This window comes from Thermobia domestica, chromosome 6 (assembly GCF_964235325.1).
Source record: "Thermobia domestica chromosome 6, izTheDome1.hap1.1, whole genome shotgun sequence".
In the NCBI taxonomy this organism is placed as follows: domain Eukaryota; kingdom Metazoa; phylum Arthropoda; class Insecta; order Zygentoma; family Lepismatidae; genus Thermobia; species Thermobia domestica.
The window spans coordinates 246531611-246552919 of record NC_137459.1 but is presented as its reverse complement, the minus strand read 5'-3'; the positions used below and the strand labels follow the sequence as shown (position 1 = coordinate 246552919).

The window sequence follows — 21309 nt, the reverse complement described above, 5'->3', positions numbered from 1 at the left end:
GACACCCTCCCCCTTTCTCTTCTTGACTGGAAGAGTCCATTGAATCTGCAAACATTAAAGGCTAAAGCAGCAAGTGCGGATGAGTGTAAAGTTAGGGCTTAGTGCAAACTCGTGATTCTGTTCAATAGAGAAAAAACTCCACATCATATGTCAAGAAAGCAAGGCGATCCAATATCTTTGGGCATGAAATTGCGGCACAAGAACTTGTACTGTTTTCAGAAATATACGATATTACAAATAGATTTGAAAATAATCACACAATCTGCTCTTATCATGCTGGAAGAATTTAAGAATTTAGAAATATATCGTGTAAACACCATTTAGGTAGTTCATTTGTTTTGATAGGAATTAAACTCCCTTCCAGCACCGAGGCTATAGGAGATATGGACCTACAGCTTAATGTTGGATTCGAACCACATGAGATGCTGCCGTAAGTTAAACAAGGTTTCCCCGAGCTGAAGGTACGTGCACTAATTATATAGCCTTGAGAAATCCCTTGGAATAGTTCACATACAGCAGTTTTGCCTTCTTTTCCATTATCCGGAGACCAATACACTTATGACGCATGCGGTCGAACTGTAAGTATGGAATTGGAAATTACTCTCCAGAGTTTTATTATTCTCTTTCCAGTAAACAATGTTGGTGTTCAATATACGTACCCGATGTATGTACATGAACTTCCTGAACATGAATTATGGAATATCATTAACGTGAATGTAGGAGCTACAACAATGATGACACACATGATTTTGCCCCAAATGAAGGAAAGAGGTAAAGGAGCAATTGTCAACGTGTCATCAGGAGCTGAAATGCAACCCTTACCGCTAATGACAGTTTATGCTGCAACAAAGTTAAGTATTCTCATTAATTTCGTGACTCATAAGTAATAAAATCTGGTAAGTTTGGATATATAGCATCTGAAATCTTTTATTTTATTTATTTATTGTTTGTCCCAAACTCAAGAATTAAAAAAAGGCCTTTTCTTTTGTTTAATACACTTTGTTTCTTTAATTTATGTTCGTGCAATAGGAATTTTATGTTTCCAAACTGTTAATTTAACCATTTTCAAGACTTTAGTAAATTCATAGTGGAAAACTTTCCGTGCTCCTACTAGGTTTTTGGTAAATTAGCCTATATAGGGATTCGAATCTCATATGACCAATTTTCCTTCCATACCTTCAGAGGGTTTTGCCGTGAAGATTAGTTGATTTTGAATTAGGATACTTAATTCAAAACAGTATTTGTGTGTGTGTGTGTCGGGGGGGGGGCTGCCAACGATTTGCAAGGCTCTAAATTTAGTTCCTGAGGACAGGTATATACTGGAAAGCAACGACATTCGAGAATGGAGTATTGACTAAACCTTTGTTTTGGAATACCTTGTGTTTCACGAAGAAATTTATATACACAAATGTGTGGTAGTTTGTTAGTGGAATACAGTAATACTTTATACTTCATTCTCTCAGCTTCTGTTTCGTAATATCACATGCCATTTATACGTATTTCTGTGAAAAATCAGAGGATCCTTTCTATTAATAAAGACAAATGCTTTTTACATAGATAGGAGTGCATTTGTAAGTATCTGCACATTACATGACAGCAGTGGCGTACAGAGAATATCCTGAAGGGGAGTCTAACACCAGGCTCATGTCACTTTATGATTCTCTAGATATTAAATACAGCATATTGACTGAAGAGATTTCTTAAGTACTTAAGTACTTTCATTTTTACTGAAATAATCACTGCATGCACTGTTTCATTGTAATCTGTTTTCATTTATCAGCATTAGGAATGTAACTGTACTAGTCAAACTTACAATTTTATTAAATTTCATAGTTTGAGATTACAGAAAAAATGAAAAGTTTGTAATGGAAAGTTGTACTTTCGTAATTCTGCAATATACTGAAGCCAGTCTATATTAGAAATATAATACCATGCCTAAAACATGAACGCTTTCTTTCATTAATTTGTAAAATTGGATCAGGTAGATATAGCTTTTATGTTATTACCAAGCCTTCACTCAAAACCAATACAATAAAACTTCTTGGTAAAATTTGAGAATCCTCTTTAGAATTCGACTTCTTAGCAACATTAATATTTTCTCGGGAAGTGTTCTGCATTCACATTGAAATCCTCAGTTTAGAAACTATCCTTGAGAAGCATGTAATAATTTCCTATTTTTAATACAGGTATATGTTAAGAATTTTACAGAAGCTCTGCAGTACGAAACGAGGAATACTGGGATCACCGTTCAACATCTCTCTCCATTTTTCGTCTCAACCAAAATGAACTCTTTCAGTAAGAGATTGCTACACAGCAGTTTCTTTGTTCCGGATGCTGTAGGATATTCCAAGAGTGCAGTAAAGACTTTGGGTGTTGTCAGGCATTCGACTGGATATTGGACTCATGGCATACAGGTAAGATTAATCTCGCACGATTCATTGTGAGTTCATGTTAAGAAGTATTGCTATCACCAAGTAACTATAGAAAAAAAAACTATAAAGAGACAATGTCCGCCATGAAGTTCATTCAAATTGTCAAACTGAGAATGTTTGTTTTAAACTTGTCACTTTTGCAACTACAATTAATTTGAGTAATATGTAGGCTATATTTGGTAATGAACTTAGTTATTTTTTGATCTTCCTTTGTTAAAGCGAAATCATTAAATAATAGATTCTTCATTTATGCAAAAGTTATTTTAACGTACCAGTAGTGCATAAGAAGTTTGTTATAAATGGTACTTTAACTCAAAATAGCCCACTAAGATTTTATCTACCATTAAATTTAAAAGAATTTTAAACAGAAAGCTTATAATAAATATTATATATATATATACAGGGTGGTGGGTAACTCCACGACAAACTTTGGGAGGCGATTCCTTATACGAAATGAAAGAAAAAAGTTTTAATAAACATGGGCCGAAAAATGCCTCCTTTCAAAGTTATGATCCATTGAAAATTCGAAAAGTCATTTTTCAAAACTCCCTAACTTAGAAACTATAGGACCTATCCCAAGCGGTTTAAGGAATTACACAGGAACTAGTATGTTCTCTATATAAATATCCATGTTTTACCATCTTCCGTTATCGGTGAAAGGAACTGTGAAAAGGAAGTTAAAGTATAGGGATACTCTTTAAGTACTAATGGTGCGTTCGTTTCGCTGGTACCGGTGAATTCTGAAACATGGATATTTAGATAGAGCGTATACCAGTTCCTGTGTAACTCCTTAAACCGCTTGGGATAGGCCCTATAGTTGCTAAGCTAGTATGCTTTGAAACGTGATATTTCGAATTTTCGGTAGTTCATAACTCTGAAAGGAGACGTTTTTCGACCCATGTTTATTAGAACTTTTTTCTTTCATTTCGTATAAGGAACCGCTTCGAAAAGTTTTTTGGCGGAGTTTCCTACCACCCTATATATATATATATATATATATATATATATATATATATATATATATATATATATATATATATGTGTGTGTGTGTGTGTGTGTGTGTGTGTGTGTGTGTGTGTGTGTGTGTGGTGTTGATTTATTATGTATCCAAAATCCAATGGTCATATCGAAACAATTAAAAAAATATATGAACATAGGCTCAAAACCGCGTTGCTTCAAAATTACACGATGCTGAAAACAATGAAAGTGTAAATTTTAGGATGCCTAGCTCGAAAACTGTAAGACATATTAAAGGCGGTTAAAGAAATATCAGAGGAACTAGTACACTATCTATCGAAATGGCCATGTTTCAGAGGTAGGTCGTACCGGCGCAACGAACTTTATAGAAGGAGCTGGGGTATTGGAATCCTGATTGAAGTACGGATAAGAGAAAAAACAGGTTTTGATAGAAAATATCTAATTATTGGTTTATTAAGCTGATGATGTTGTATACATGAGTATTGTCATTTGTCAGTTTCACATTATCACCAACTTTAATACCCGCAATTACACAACCACCCATAGCATAATTTAACATCATATAAAAGTAGTTGATAACACTTGTAAACCAAGTTCTAACTTTAAATATCATTTGATGACGGTGATCTAAGTAACAATACTTCATACAAATAAAAGATGCTAAACAAATGGTTGGAGAGATACAGAAATTAAAAATGCTGTTAAAACGATTATCAGGGCAAAGGATTCGAACAACTACTTACCGAAAAGCGGGCGCAGCATAGTACTTTAATTGTCTTTTTCCCTACAAGCCTTGATCTAGCTCTATGACGGTTAGTAGTGAACTTACAACTTCCACGAAAAGCAATATATTCTGCCCATTTGCACAATACAGCTGAATTCTATCTTGAGAGATGATATGTAAACCCCAACATCATTTGTCTTTTATAAAATGCTTTTGAAGTACTCAGTTTTGGAAGAGCAGTAGTTTGCTGCAGATCCATGATAATGCATATAGACCTTCCTATTTCTCTATCACGTTTTGGTGTATTGAAAACAACTTTGTAGAAATCAATATGCTCTTCGGTATGCTGTCCACCATCACAAGTGCTACAAGTGCCGCTTTTGGGACGAGCAGAAGATAGATTATATTCACCAATAAACAACTTCTTGTTGAGCAGTAGCACGAGTTAGCTTCAGAATTCCATAGGCTCCCTCCATCGTGGAAGTACAGAGTGAAATAATATCTACGGATGACACAAAGTAAACCAACCACTGCCGAAACGAACTCTTAGGCTTTTAACTTCGTGGAAAATCAGTCCTGTGATTTTCAACGAAGCTAGGATAAACTAAAAGGGCATTAGTGATATCTCTTGAGAAAACAAAAAAGAGCAACACTTTTTTCGATACCACAACGTGTTTACCTAGTTTTACATCGATGTAAGTGGACAAATGTGTTATGAGCACACATTTGTTACATGACACTTTCTTTCACAAACAAACTCGTTTGTCTGTGTAATATCTCCTTCATCGTTCTCCAATCTCATTCAGAGAAGGGCTCACTGAAATGGAGTGTTGTAGAGCAAGAATAACACACAACACTTTCATCTACCATCAGAACTCATTTTCTCGAGAAATAACATGACACTTTTATTTTCTAAGCACTTCAATTCTGATGAGGTCATGTCTGAGAATTATATCCTGTACAGAATCCTTTACACACTTAGTGTACATTGATGAAATATGCATTTTTTGATTTCGTATGCATGACTTCCTTTAAGCTAATATGGAGCGCCACTTCATAGTTTCTCGATTTAGAAATAGCACGTGTTAAAATTTAGCTTTACGACGATTCTGGACAGCCATGGCTTTGAAACTATGTCCTTTTCCCCACTGGTTCATATGAACTTTATCTCTTACTTTAATATGATGAATCACCTCTTATAGTTTGTCGGTATAGTTCATTAACATCTTATGTAAATATATTGTTCGCGGTAACACGCAAGGGTATACGCTGGTAGGTGAATAAAATTGCTGTTTAAAGTCGGGATCAGCTTCATATCCCACGAGAAACCATTTCCAGATCTCCAAAGACTATGTATATGTATTCATGAAGTTTCTGTAAATATTGTTGTCAATTTGGCCACAGTTTCAGATAGTGTAACAAATTGATGAAAGTGGTGTAATGACACGACTTTGGACAACAATATTCAAGCCAAGTTGTTTGCCGTCAGTTTGTCAGTTTGAAACTTGGAAAGTTTTACTTAAAATCTTCTTTTTCCGACATCTGCTCGGAAGTGTTGCACAGCAGGTACGGTTCAGCGTAGTTTGGAGCATAGGTGGCGCCACAGTGGGTGTAGTGGGTGCAGGTGCACCCACATTAACTTCGATTTTCAGATTTCCTACAATAATCCTTTCTGTTTTGTATATTTCTTGCTTCCTATGTTTTGATAGTGTATATTTGAGTGACTTCTTAAGTCTCTCATAAGTTACTTGCTATCATACAGTGTTTTTCTAGTTTTTCTTCTATTTTTAAGTAAAACTTACGGATTGTTTTTGAGATCTTAAAAGGCTCAATATTTCAGAGCGTTCTGGCAACAATGTTAAGATGTGTTGTCTCTTCCTAGTTTGCACCCACATTACCAAACTATTGGCGCCGCATATTGTCTGGAGTGTTGGGGAACTATGCTACGACTCCCTTTGACTGCAAACTATAGAACACTGTGGCTGGAATAATGTAGAAAATGTCACCCATAGAGGGCAAATTGGCGTGTCACTCTCTTCTACGACGAATCTGCTTTTTGTTTATTTTGTTCATTTTTATTTCGTTATGTTCACTTCTCTTGAATTTTGAAACCTTCGTTAAAAAGAATTTAGAAGTCAAATAGTAATCCAATTATTGACATTGAGATTAAAATAATAGTCCAGCTGTTGACAGAGTTAAAATAATCAGTCAATGTAACAAACGCAGATAGTACTATAGGTTGATCAAACCGAAAGAGAATTAATTTCATTTCGAACACGAAAATGTCCCATGTTAAATTATTTAAAAAATTATTTAGAGCATTCTAAAATATAAAATATTATTTAGATGATTTTATATAGACACACATGATAAAATTAGTCACCCCTCTTACGAATTTTTATTGTTTTAGATGTCGTTTCACTGATACCACGTGACCATTCATATTAACTGTGGTGAATGTGTCAATTGCTTATATGGAAACAACTACTCAAGATGGGCTCAAGTGATGAGGTGACAGAATGAAAAAAAAAGATGTTTGGGCTTTCCCATGGGCACACAGTAAATAAATTTGGCCGAGTTCTTGGTGCGTCAAATTAAACGGTTAAATCCAATGTAAGATCTAAAGAACATGCGAACACAAAACTACGTTAAAACTGTGGTCACAAAAAGATCCTACACGCCAACGAGTTTTACGCCTGGTCAAGAAAAACAATATCAAACTCAACAGGAATCACTGGAGTCCATGAATGCAAGCTTATTCTAACCAATTTCTGAAAGAAGAAATTCATGCAATGGGTATTTTGAGTCAAGTACCACGAAAAATACCACTCATCACTAAAGTGGATAAAGCTGCAAGTCTTCAATGAGCTCAATAACACAAACTGGCCTGTAGTCGGCTTGAAATGTGTACCGTGGTCTGATGCTTTTTTTTTTTAATTCTAATGATGAAAGGCATCAATATGAACATGACCCACAGCACCCATTTGGACATTGTATGTAACCAGATGTCCCATTGCTCCAACATCCTTATGATGAATATGCAGTGGACACTCCTCTTTTCCAAGGTGACAACTGCAGCGTCCATAAGGTCTCAACTGCAGTCTCCATAGATCTGTAGATGGTAGGAGAAACATTTGTGCGCCTGTCGTACCTGGACAAGTCAGTAAATTCTGCAGATTTAAATCCAATTGAAAATGTGTTGAGCTATTTGGAACACCGACTGAAACTCAGAAATAAGTGAATTCAGAGTTGATTGACAGGTACCCCACCCCCGTCATCAAGAAACGGTCACTCGATGGTCCTGGGCAGGGTTGCCAGTGCGCTGTAAAAAAATCACTTAATACTCACTTAATTCAAAGAGTTTATGCAAACTGTGCAATCCCAGCGAAAGATTTTTTTAAAATTTACATAAGCAGTTACCGTATTTGAATACATTTTGCATATTACTCACCTTCTATATTTTATAATCACCCGCGTGGCGGAGCGGTCTAGCATTTTAGTCTTCGATTGCAACATAAAGAGTCAATTCCGCTGGGGATAGTTGAATGCAATGGTTCAAATCCCGCTTTATATAAGAAAAATGTAGGTCCCACATTTAAAAGCTTCTAAGCTCGTTTAGAGCGTTAATTCTTAATAATAATAATAATAATAATAACAATAATAATAATAATAATAATAATAATAAATATTAATTCTTATTAATAATATCTAAGAATATTCCACTCTTTCGAAGAAATTTTGTTGGCTCTAAAAATAGCATTGTCTTCGTATGATACATTTATTTACAATCTAATTACAGAGCTTATACATAACACTTGAAATATATAAATTATATACATAATTTCCTATTAACACTTTAGAAGTGCAATGAAGAATATACCGCTATGCGTTATGTTTAAGTTCGATTAATCATTATCACTAGATACCAGGGGCCTTATGCAGAGTCGTTCTGACGTTTGATTAGTGCTATACTAATAAGTTCGACTAACATATGTTTCCTGCTGTAGTCAGGCTTTTAGTATGATCCTAATCATATGTCAAAACGACTCTGCATAAGGCGGCAGATGTTTAGGCATTAAAACCTGGGAAATAGGTGGGCACTTAAAATTTACAAAATAGGCAGTAAAATAGGCACTAAAATGTAACTGAAAACAATGAAGATAAATACTCAATACAATTTTAAAAAAATTAAGTCATAAATAATGTTCAAAGAATATAGAAACGTGTATACGTGGACACACGCAAATTAGACTGTGATAACAGATGCTTCAGTTTTTTTTTCTCCCTCGCTTCTTAAAGAAAGCACGAAAGAAAGAAAGAAAGCGTCGCACTGCACTATGACCTTTCTTATTACTTCTCAAGCTTCGCTGTGTATAGTTTGCCCTCTCTTACGCTGTGAAGCCATTGTCAAATGAATAATAAGCAACAAAACCGCGACCACAACAACACCCAACAAATAATCAAATAACTCTTCAGAATTACATTCATGTGACAATTTTTTTACGCCTGGCAACTCTGATATAGAAGAAGGGTAAGGGAGTGTCGCAAGAGTCAGGCAGAAAAAATGTTGAAAATTTTCCCCCTCCACCTCAGCCCCCGCTGGTAAACAAGCTAGCTCCCTATAATACCAATACTTTACTAGAACTATGAGATCTACTGAGGTTCTAGTGAATTCACATCGTCGTGACATACCTGCAACATCTCGTAGTTATTTCTAAACAGTTGTCCAAAGCATAGGTGGTCTTACCCGATGTTAAAGTTCTAAGTTAGGGGTGAATATTTTGTCCGGTGTGCTTATTTTTCTTTATTATATTGGTTTATCAAACACGTTAATTGAGATTATATTATATGTAAACTAATAAACTATTTTCTTTTCCAGTATTGGTTCACTTCATTTGCTCCCCAGAGCGTCAGAATTGTTATCGGAGGTATTCTAAACGAAATATTTAGAAACGACTATTTTCAGACTCCTTCAAAGGTGGTTTCATAGATTAGAACTGCCCTCCCCTTAATTTCTATACATTTTCCCCAGAACCATGAAGAATGAAATATTATTTCAAGCTGCAACTTATTTTTATGCTGTGAACTGCAAGTATTGTGAGATTGCCACGTTCTACTAGTCATGGCGCAGTGATGATTTGTTGGTAGTTAAACGTTATCTGCAGTAATAGTATAGTTTGATATGATTCAAGATCAAAGGAGTGATCAGTAACAACTGATTAGCCTGTTTCGTATTGTACATAATTGTACAGCAATTTTACACAGTTTACAACAATGGATACTATGTATTTTTTCTGAAGATAAATACTTAGACCTGAACGTAGAAATTCAACACACAGTATCAGCAGTAACGAAAATCAATCATACTCAAAAATCATAAAACAATGTAATATAAAATTATACAATAAAATTTGTAATATGTGCGACATGTTTATATAATATAGGGAAATTATAACTTCATATGTATGTACGGCTTTATTATTTACTGTACAAATCAAATATTATATAATAATCTCAATTAGTAATTTAACATTTTTATTGTATTGATTTTGATGATATATGGTTTTAGAGTTTTTTCGTCCATACCTTTAAAATTCAAGTTCCTGCGAAAACTGGATCTACAATGGAACATATGGAACTTTCACGAAACTTACAATTCGTAAATTACTAATTTTTGTCAATACCCAATTTTGACCATAGTTTCAAGAGAAATATTTTCTTTCTCTTCCTATTGTTAAAAAATGTCACACACCTATTTAAAGGCTTACTTTTGTTTTAAATCTAGTTCCGTATCTAGATATTTTGTTAGCAACCCTGATTGTAAAATTTGTAACGATGTCCACAACACCAACGGAGCAACAGCATGTACAGTATCTTTATAAACTTTACGAGTCATTAAAATGCTCTTAAATTTGAGAAATGGAATTGTCAGAACTCCATTCTCTGCAGATACTTTGGTTGTTGACATGCAATGCACAATAGTTTAATCCAACCACTAGTGCATTATAAGTGAAGTCAGTCGCATTTTAAACGCACGTAAATAATTGATTCTGGTATGTGTGTCGCAGTTACTAATTTACCTTGTAACATTTTAAAATAGATGTATATTTGTAACTATTGTGTTTTTCAGATGTAAAGCATCACGGACAGTAGCCAATGCTGTGCGATATTCCGCGCGGTGTTGCCGGATTTCGGACTCCCCTTTCCCTTCTCGCTCTTCCTCTAGTTGAGATTATTACACATACAACATTATTCACAATGTAAATATACTATTCCAGCAAACTCAAAGATTTTGGCTGTGTATCCTAGAAGTATATATAGCAACTGAATAACCTACCTATTAACTTATTCCAGTGGAACTGCTAAACGTTCGTCTTCAACACTACTTTCACTATCGTCTATGTCAATTAATATTTCGCCATTGTCTGAATCTGACTCTTGTAAATTTTTTATTATGAGTTCCAAAAATTGTAAACACGAAAAATAATTCTTCGAGCTTCACTTCGTAGCATTTTTTTTTTTTTTTTTTTTTTTTTTTTTTAAAGAAAATTCCGCACTTGTACTCGGTTTCCTTAAAGACATTGTCAACTATAATTTTGGAGAACAAATGAACTACCACGAAAGAAAGCAACCTAGACACTGATGAATTCTGTTTATGCTAGAAGAAGAGAAGTTGCGTTCCTACACACACAATCAGCTCCTTTGCTTCCATGTAATAACATACTCTTATACTTGATGTAGGTCTCACAACAACAATCCATCTGATTCGTAAGCAACACGATATGGTCGAGTTTGTTTTGGGTTACAATAATTTATGACACCACTCAGACGCCTGGTGCTTTTGCGTCCCTGCTAGAGGAGTAAAGAAGGAGTACGTAATTGGCCACACATACGTAAGGTATTGAAACGAAGAAAAAAAATCATACTGTGTTTCTTCTGTCGAATAAGGAAGAATCTTGCATGAAGGCAATTTCAAAACAATATTACGAATGTCCCATACCTTCTGTTCTTCCACATGAGCTCCCGCCGGGAATCGAATATATATATATATATATATATATATATATATATATATATATATATATATGAATCAAATTGCAGAGGCTTGTTATTTAATTCGATCGCTTACTGTTCTCAAGGGTGTAGAAACGGGGGAAAAGCGGGCCTTGACTTTCCAAACTATTTCCAGCCCCGAAATGAGGTTCATCTAGTATATGTTTAGTAAACTTATTTAATAATTAATGCAAATTAGGAACGTTTATAATAAAATAAGATTTTTAAAAAAAGAAAAAAGAAAAAAGAAAACATCATCAATACAGTTTCTGTACCTAATTACAAGGACGCTGATTTCTCTGTAAATTGGGGGGGGGGATGCATTCAGATGCAGAAAGCATATATGATGATCTTAAGACAAATTGCATTCAAATTATGCCTAATATTGCACATTTACAAATAAAATGAGGGGCCCTGGCTCCCTCAGTCCCCCCAGGATCTCTCACTACTATATTATTGCATAATAATATCTGAGTTGATATTTTTTCGAGTTTTTTCCTTTTAGTATTTTAACCTACATAAACACAAAGTCGGATAAACAGACTGCTAGAAACAGCATTTGTTTTCTTATGAATAGCTTATTGATTTATCTCTTACAATCCGCTTTTCAACTTCAGTACTGTTAAGATCCGTCTTTTGTTAAGGTAGCATCGAGGAAACATAATATGTGTATAGTATACATGGTGAGTTAAAATGCTTTCATATTCTGAAAGAGGTCATTTGTTCTGTTTTTAATGTGTGAAAAGCTTTCCTCCCCCTGAAAGTAATGTTCCCCTAGAACAACCTGATGGTTACACCCCTGATTATCCTTTAATAAAAGTTGAGTTCCATTTCCAAATCGAAGAAAAATCCACTGGAAATTAGACGGGACTCAACGCTCGTTTTACTAATTGTTTTATATGGAAACCTTTCAAAGCGTGTATCATGACAACCAGTTATCATAAAAAGATGTAGTTTTCACGTATGTGTTCGTAATTCTTTCCTCTACTTCGTAAAGTGAGCAGTTAATGTGCTAATACAATATTTCTAATAAGCGCCTCTGCTATTGTCAAGATTCGCAGTAGCGCGAGAAGTCAGCGTGCAGAACTGCTTGTCGCGAATTGTCAACACCGCTCAAAGCCAATTGGACGCCGCGTAAAGCCAACTCAAGGCCATGCCGCTTCTCATCTGAAATCTGTTGTACAACAGTAATCCATTATACATTCAGCGGAAAGCATCGTTACTTAAATGGTCAAATTATGCTAGTAGTTAGCGATGATTCGCAAATTTATATATATTACCGTTAAAAGAAAGTAAATAAATAATAATAATAATCTTGAGATATATATGGTGGACAATATATAATTAATTTCCAACTTAAAGGAATCAAAACATCATGTATTCAATAATTAGAGTCGCCGAAGATAGAACTAAAATATATTGTGAATAAGGAAAAATAGTATCATTTAGCCAACGCTATTCTTGTAACAAAAATTTGATTTAATAACCTAATAGTTTTAGGGGGGTGGAACCATGTGATTGATTCAAAACGCATTGCATTTCTTAGTAAAAAGAGATATAAATACAAATAATATTTACTGTTATGACAATACCTATAATAGAATTGTTCTCAGAATTCCGGAATGCCTATAAAGCTTAAGTAACACGATAAAGTAGTTCAAATCGGTATATGAAAGGAAGGTCTTTCCAGCCTACAAATTCTAGTACGTAATTTTAACATTTGAGAAACTGAAATACGGTTTCTAAAAACTTTTAGTTATTATCATTACTATTATTCTGTATTTTGACCAAAAATTCAGTTTTGTAAATATTGACTGTAACTGCGTGCATACATGGCTAGAATGTAGAGTATTCCAAAGAAGTGAAAATAGAGCTTATACCAGAAATAAGACTGTATGTATGTAAAATTGGGACAGATTTGAATAGCACAAGAGAAAACCATACAATAGCATGTTTTGTGTACTATAAGAGGGAAAGAGATAAGTTTCACTACATCACGGAGAAAAGTGTGTGTCTTTTATGCACAGGAAAGAAATGTACTGTACTAATAATAATTGACATTTCAGAGGAAGTAACTTACCTGTAAACATGGATTCACCTCAGTGTTTGACAGATTCAAAGTTTACATTAAAACGAATTAAGAAATATTTCAAGGCAAAACTATCGAGATTTATTTCGTCTTTTCAACATCTCACGTCACTGTTACAATCTGTAACTACGATTTTATTATAGAAGTTAGAGATTTTTGTCATTTGTAAGAATATGGTTATGTATTATTTTTTTAGTGTCAGCGAATTAATTTTGTATACATATGATACACGAATGTTTCGATTGTAACAAATTTGTCTAAATGACATAGTACGAAACTTCGCTATGTGTTCATATAAACTTTGTATTTGTACTCAATATGTATGTGTATATAAGAAGACTTAAATTTGTATAACTTTGTATTTTTTTTTTTTAATAATCAAAGTAATAGATTGAATTAAATATGTTTTGTTTCTTGTTTCATGGTTTATGTTTGAAGTTATTTATCCTCTTCATATATCGAAGAACAGATTAAGGGGTATAGGCGTGGCATGCAAATTACGGAACGTTTATAATGTTATTTCTTTTCTTCGTATCTTTAAAAGAAAAGTGGAAATTATGTTTAGTCTGGTAACTTATTACCTTTGTTCATATTTTCAAAATTATATTAAACTTATAAGCAATTTTTCTTAACTTTGAAATCAGTTTATTAAATCTGAAAACTGGCTTAATAGATCCGTTGAAGATATGATCTTTTACAAAATTATAGCTGTTAAAGGTCATAAATAACCAGTGGCAGATCCAGAACTTCGTTGAGTGAGAGATGAAGATCTACGAATATTATATATATATGTGTGTGGGGGGGTGGGGTGGGGGTGTATGTATGTATGTATGTATGTATGCATGCATCATATTTATCTTCATGCTACTAAGTCCATTTCTTTGATCCTTTATTAAGTTATTGTTTGTGAACAGATATGTCTCATTTCGTTGTTTTCTGAAAGGAAAAGTATTTTCAACACACTGCGGAATAAATGGATTGTAGGCTCTTAATTTCTCAGAATTGTTTTTAGCTACATATCTCTACTGATACACGAGCGGCGCCAGGAATTTTGAAAGAAGGTAACTGGAGAAAATTGCACATTTCATCATTATTTTAACTTACTATATTTTAACTCCCGTTCTACCGCTTGTATGAAACCTTTGTATAATTCAATTTGAAGTTGGTTGCTTATATTTTTTTCAATTGAACTATATAGACTATATCTAGGTAGCCTCATTTTTTAAATATTCTTTCACTTTAGTGCTACAATGATGAGGCGCATCACTCAAAAAAAAAAAAAATAAGTCAAATAATTCTTCGTATACATCGTTTCCCCCGAGACAAAGGGACGTATCTCATTTTCTTAACTTTTCCAGGAGACTAGTTTAAACTTTTCTCATTATTTATTTTATCGTCTTCTTTTAAAATTTAGGTTGATATCCTTCGTGTCAGGTACCGGTATGTAACTTACGAGATCAAATTAAATTTTAACAGAAAACGATAGAATAAATAATGAGAAAAGGTTTAAACTTGTCTCATTAAAAAGTTAAGAAAGTGAGATACGCCCTTTTGTCTCGAGAGGGACAATATATGCACAAGTTAGACCTTCGGACTCAAAAAGTTTCTTTCTTTTCATTCTTGGCAAAAGTATGAAAAGGGTTGGAGGACCGCAAAATATTACCCGCTGTAAGTCTTATGGATATTACGTAGTTTGCAATAACAATTAACTGACAGCAGATTATTGGTCTAGCATTTTGATAGCAAAAACCCTGTTTCAAGGTCATCTCACTAAAATAATACACGAAGTGTTAAATTTTGCATCGAAGGAGCTCGTGCCTCTGCACCCTGTTCTGAACTGACCACTTCCCTGATCTACAAGTATGTTGTTTTCACTGCAGTTTAAACGATAAATTGTAGGCAACGACATCTAATTATTTCTTAATGGAAATTTCACTCGATTTCAGAATTCATCATTACAAAATTACTTTCATTATTCACATTGATATAATTCTTGTGCTAAGTGCACCAGTACACTACCAAGAACTTCTTTAACAACTTACTAATTGTAAGCCGATTATAGAGGGCAACTTGACAGAGATATAGTTTTAATAACGTTTTTATTATTTTTTATCTTAACTAAGAACCTAATTTATTTAATTTTTCTAAGTACTAGGAAAATACATGTTACAGGACCGGCCCTAGGTAATTTGCCGTTCCCCTTCTCCAGAAACAACAAATCTTAAAGGTTACGATTTTAAGTATGCTACCCCATTATGAACACTGAAGGGGAGGCAAAGAGCAATCGCACTGAAAGGCCTACACACTACAAATACTTTTTTTTATTAAGTAACAATATATTATGTAACAATATTGTTCCCTGATGGTGATGGTATCTACCAAGATGATTTGGCACCCTGTCACGCTGCAAAAACGGTGAAATCATGGTATACAGGGATTGGACAAAAAAAATCTAAAACGTTTGCAAAAGTGTGAAAATCATACCTAGTATGCTATGGAGCCTCCTATTGCGTCCAAATAGCTTGGATCCGACGTGGAATGGACGTATACAGCTCCTGAATCGTGGTGTGTAAAATTTTGTACCATTGTTCCTCCAAAACATGCTCCAGTTCCTTAAGAGGAGTTATTGCATTCTGTCCAAGTTCGCTATTGCCATTTAAATCCATGGTAATCTATTTTCGCTCTAATTCTCTTATCATGTGAGATATCGTTGTGCTCTTTTTTTTGTTAGATAGATTAAATTGTATGTAACAGTTGTCTGTAGTTCTTTCCTCCAATAAGCATGGTAAAATAACTTTAATTAATAAAAGTATAATTAAAATATCGAATTGACAGCTTGTCTATCAATTACTCTTCAACAGAGAAACAAATTGTTGCGTAAAAGAAAAAGTAAAAACAGGGATTTGTAGATTGTACCTTTTGCTAAACGTTCCTGAAATCAAAATCTATTTTGAATGCATATTAGCAAAACTATTACGTAAAAAAGAAAATGGTACGTTAAAAAAAATCTAGCCAGCATAGGCGGCGTTTGCTGCAAGCATAGACCCACCCACTTTCTGACGTCAGCGCGGAGTGATACTATTCCTTGCAGTCTGCCTCAGTCAACTTCTTGGAGGCGGGAAATACGAGTTCAGTTCGTTCGAAATCGGCTGCCTATGTCACGTTCGGGAATCCTTTCCTCTGTTGGTAGGTTTGTAATCTCCGAATTCCAGGGCGAACGCATAGTGTGTTTTTGTTTTGCTTCCGCACTGTGTTTGTGCAGCTTTGAAGAAAGTAATCGTTAGGAAAATGCCATCTCAGAAAAGGAAGAAGAGCGGCCTTTATCTTTCTGCAAGAAGGAAGAAAAATCGAGGCGAAAATTTAGCTGCCTGGAGGGAACGAACAAAGTTAAATGTCATTTGTAAATTTTGAAACTATTGACAAAATTTTCTTCTTAATTTTTCATTCATTACTTGGGTAGATTTTTAATTAAATTTTTAGATAAGTTGTTAGTTTAAGATTTTGATTTGTAATTTAGTGCACCGAATACCCTAAATGTTGATGGCTTTTCTATCAACTGGACGTCTTCAGCATAAAAATTCTGTCTTTCTTTTATCAAGTATATCACTGTTATGTTTATCACTCATCAGTAAAGACTATAAGTATTTTGATACTTTGCCTATGCGAAAGAAGTAAAGAGCTTGAAAGCAAATTGTAAAGTAGGCGGGGGTGGTGGCATAATTCACAATCAGTAGCGTACCGTACATAGGAATTTATTTCGGGGGGGGGTCCAAACTCAAAATGAGAGTATTTTATATCAAAATTCCTAAAATTGCCCCTAAACTTAGGCTAAATTTATACAAAAGTCGAAATTTCAGGGGGATCCGGACCCCCAAGACCCACCCCCTGAGTACGTCCCTGTTCACAATCCTTATCAGAAGGGCATTCTTGTTTTATAAATATTCTGAGGGCCGGCGAGAGCGGTCGCGGGCCCAGAGGCTGAGCAATCCCGGGCCCCTTAAATGACTTTTTACGTACTTACCACTTTGGACGGAGGTAAACTAAAATGAACATTAAGACTTATTTTGAACTCTTTAGTAGGCCATTAATGCGTTTAATTTACATGTTAAACAGTATTGCTATATCTCCAAATAAGTGAATAATAAGAACTCTGAACCTAGCCTATGTTCACTGTTCGCTAAAAAAAACTAATTAATTCACTATTTATGATTTTGGTTAGACCCTATACTTGTTGGTTCTAACAAGTAAACCTTACGTTTGGGTGAATCGAGTTGCTGGCTGAGACACATATGAGAAAGTAGTACTAAATGCGGTCAGTATTTCAGTGAAGTTGTAGGTGCGAAGCTCCAGGGGCTTAGGAGATACAGCTACCAGAACATGACATGGAAGTACAGAATAGTCTTCATACAGTTGGAGGTAAAAGCTCTATAAGACCTCTTGTAACGACAAAAGGTGAATAACAAATATATAGGTACATATTAGGACTAGGGGGAAGTCATATAGTAAGGATATACCTGACGGCGGCCATCTTGAAATCCGCCTTTTTGAATTAAGGTTAAGTTTTTAAAATAGGAATAGGGTCATGTGATACAACCAAGGCGCAAATTTAATCAGAAGAACAATGGTGACGTTAATTTTGATTTACGCGCAATTGGTAAAAAGTTAAATATTACAGGGAAATTAAATATTGTTGCAGCAGATGTATTAGTCCTTTACCCCACCTTGTAAATTTTGTGTTAATGATAATAATTAAATAAAAAGCAGGTGGATAAATATTAGGTCTATGGTAAAAGTTGCCTTGATAGCGGCCATGTTCAAATCCGCCATTTTGAATGTGTCAAATGTAACTCGATTGCCTTTGTCAGGTGTGCTCACTGTGAGCAGAGCATTTATGCAAGTCATGCACTCTTTTCTGAATTACATATTGATTGTACTAATTGAGGACTTTTCTGGAAGAAAGACCCAAGTTCAATTATGACTCAATTCCACTTTGGTCATTTTTCCTTAAATTAGCAACTTGTTTATGCGATAACAAATACTGGTTAGTGATAAAGCAAAAATGGTTAGAACGTTGGATTTATGGTAAAATTTGCTATTAATAAGGTGTCAATGTTATACGTTTTGTTTAAAACTTTTGTCTCATTCAAAATGGCGGATTTGAACATGGCCACCATCGAGGTAACTCTTACCATTGACCTAATATTTATCCACCTGCTTTTTATTTAATTATTATCATTAACACAAAATTTACAAGGTGGGGTAAAGGACTAATACATCTGCTGCAACAATATTTAATTTCCCTGTAACTTTTTACCAATTGCGCGTAAATCAAAATTAAAGTCACCATTGTTCTTCTGATTAAATTTGCGCCTTAAATCATGTATCACATGACCCTATTCCTATTTTAAAAACTTAACCTTAATTCAAAATGGCGGATTTCAAGATGGCCGCCATCAGGTATACCCTTACTATACGACTTCCCCCTAGTCCTAATATGTACCCATGTATTTGTTATTCACCTTTTGTCGATACAAGAGGTCTTATAGAGCTTTTACCTCCAACTGTATGAAGACTATTCTGTACTTCCATGTGATGTTCTGGTAGCTGTATCTCCTAAACCCCTGGAGCTTCGCACCTACAACTTCACTGAAATACTGACCACATTTAGTACTACTTTCTCATATGTGTCTCAGTCAGCAACTCGATTCACCCAAACGTAAGGTTTACTTGTAAGATTTTTGAAGGCTTCAAAACTAAAATGAATAAAAAATTATATATTTAAATATAATGGTATCAAAATATAGAAAAAAGTAACTTATCTATTTGTAATAGCAAAAGTTCTCCCCTAATGCTCAAACACACTAATTTGTGAAGGAAATACAAAAAGAACATATTAAATAGTTAATAAAAGCTGAGAAAGTAAATGTTCTCAACCATCCAACCTACCCTGTACTATGAAATATTTGCACAAATTGTTGCTATAAATAATTATATAGAAGTAAGCTATGCAGTTAGTGTTCCTTAACTAGAGACATGAGGCATTAGGCCTAATTTAGTTACTTCAATGAAATATTGCTCAAGTTAATTATAGTGTGATTAATAATATGATATTAATAGTAATTGTCTGTAGGAGAAATTTATTATATGTATTACTACTAGACAATTGTTACAGTTACAATTTATCCTTTTCTACGTATAGTTACAACAAAATTCCTGTTTTGGCCTTTTTCAGGGCGAATTCATCAATGAGAGCATCCAGTTTGGTACACTTGATAAGTTCTGTCTCCACTGCCAACAAGCCTTAGCTTGATAATCTGTCTTGACACATTGTAGGGAGTAAAACATTTTTTACTCTATTTAACGGAGAGAAAGAGCGCTCTGCACTAGCAACGGTAGCAGGGATTGTGGCGAATTTACGAAGGGCCACTGTCAGATTTGGAAATAAAGTTTCTAGATTCAAAGTTTTGATGTTATTTAGGAGATCCCATGGTGAAAGCGTTTTCTCACCAAAATTGGCCGAATATATCAATTTCAGGCTATGCAGTTCATCAGAAAGATCATCTCCTAAATCTTTTGGGTATCGTTGGACTAGTGAAGCTGCTTGTTCTTGGCTCTGTCATCTGTCATTTCTTTGCAAGACCACAGTACACAAAAATTGTTACACAAAGAGCGCACTGATTGGAAGCGAACTGAGTAAAAATATACAACATTTAGTAATTCTTTATCCTCGGCCGCCGGGCCCCCTTTGGGGCCTCGGGCCCCAGGGCTCTGGCCCCTCCTGCCCTCCCCTCTCGCCGGCCCTGAATATTCTCGGTTCTGTGGCAAAGTAGCAACCGAAATCACTGAGGGAAAATCAAAGGAAAAACACTTTACTGACTAGAAAATCAGGTGGTCTAAAGAAGGTTACGAGAAATTCAGAAAGCTGGAGTCATTATCCTTTCTAGGACCTCACAAATAGGCTATAATTTTGAGTACATTTTGTTGGTGTGCTGCAGATACATTCTTGATATTGTCTCACCTATTACTGCTATTTGACTTCGGTTTCTCTTCCCGAACATCATTTCAGAAACCAGGCTAGTATTTAGTCAACGGACATTGCTAATATTAAATGATAAGTTACAGTACCATGCCAGTGATAATAGAGTTACCCTGGCAACAAATACTAAAAACTTTTTTTTTTTTGTGCGAATACCACGCATCTAACATTACACGTGCCTGCAGCTATTTATTTCTTTTCCTTCCTTTCTTTCTTTCTTTCTTTCTTTTTTTTTTTGTTTGTTTTTGGTGGATGTCTCACTTTACTTGTACGTATCGTAAGGTGAGGTTACTAGCGCAAAAAAAAAAAAAAAAAAAGTCTTGCACTTGAAGTGATGGAGACAACTAACGATGAACATTATATGATGATGAGTGTTCTGCCCGAAAGTAGGTCTTTAACCCGAATATCTCTTGGCAAGGTGAGCCCATGGTGGTTTGCCATTATCTTCTATGGGATTATGATGACGTCCAAAGGACGGGATCTATAGTTTAACGTGAGACACGAGCCACTTGTGTCCCACAGGGAATTGAACCCAAGCACTGATTAGAATGCGACGAGCGTAACCACTCATTCCACCAGGGTCACTGTATAGTATGTAATTGACTTGTATTTTGCATATTTTTAGTATTATATATTTTACTATGAAACATGCTAATATAAGGCAGAGGTAATATTATCAATGATTATAATTCTGCTAGAGTAAAGCAGAAATATCAGGGCAGCAACAGTCCCTATTGGCGAAACTTTCCATTTCTCTCTGAAAAACCATATTTGCCCATCTCCTGTTAATGATGATAAGTAATCATATTCCATATAATACAATTTTCACAAATGAGAATGAAAGTTCAATTAGATTCAAATCATAATAGGCCAAAATTGTAATAATGGGTATAATGATAAATAACAACGTATGGAGATTAGAAGTTTGCCCCAGAAACTCCCTGATTTGACATCCGTTTCACCGTTCCAGGTTTCTAGGGGTGGCCACTGATTTAT

The 21309-nt window shown here is 34.7% G+C and overlaps 1 protein-coding gene across 1 annotated transcript in view; it reads left to right on the top strand.

Moving 5' to 3' along the window:
• LOC145688463 (inactive hydroxysteroid dehydrogenase-like protein 1) overlaps window positions 1-13695 on the top strand; it is a 233596-nt gene extending 219901 nt beyond the window's left edge. The window contains exons 4-6 of the mRNA XM_081762725.1: window positions 631-851; window positions 2187-2414; window positions 9015-13695. Coding sequence (XP_081618851.1) covers window positions 631-851; window positions 2187-2414; window positions 9015-9125 — 560 coding nt within the window. The 3' untranslated portion in view covers window positions 9126-13695. The remainder of the gene's footprint in view (window positions 1-630; window positions 852-2186; window positions 2415-9014) is intronic.
• The last annotated feature ends 7614 nt before the right edge of the window (window positions 13696-21309 follow it).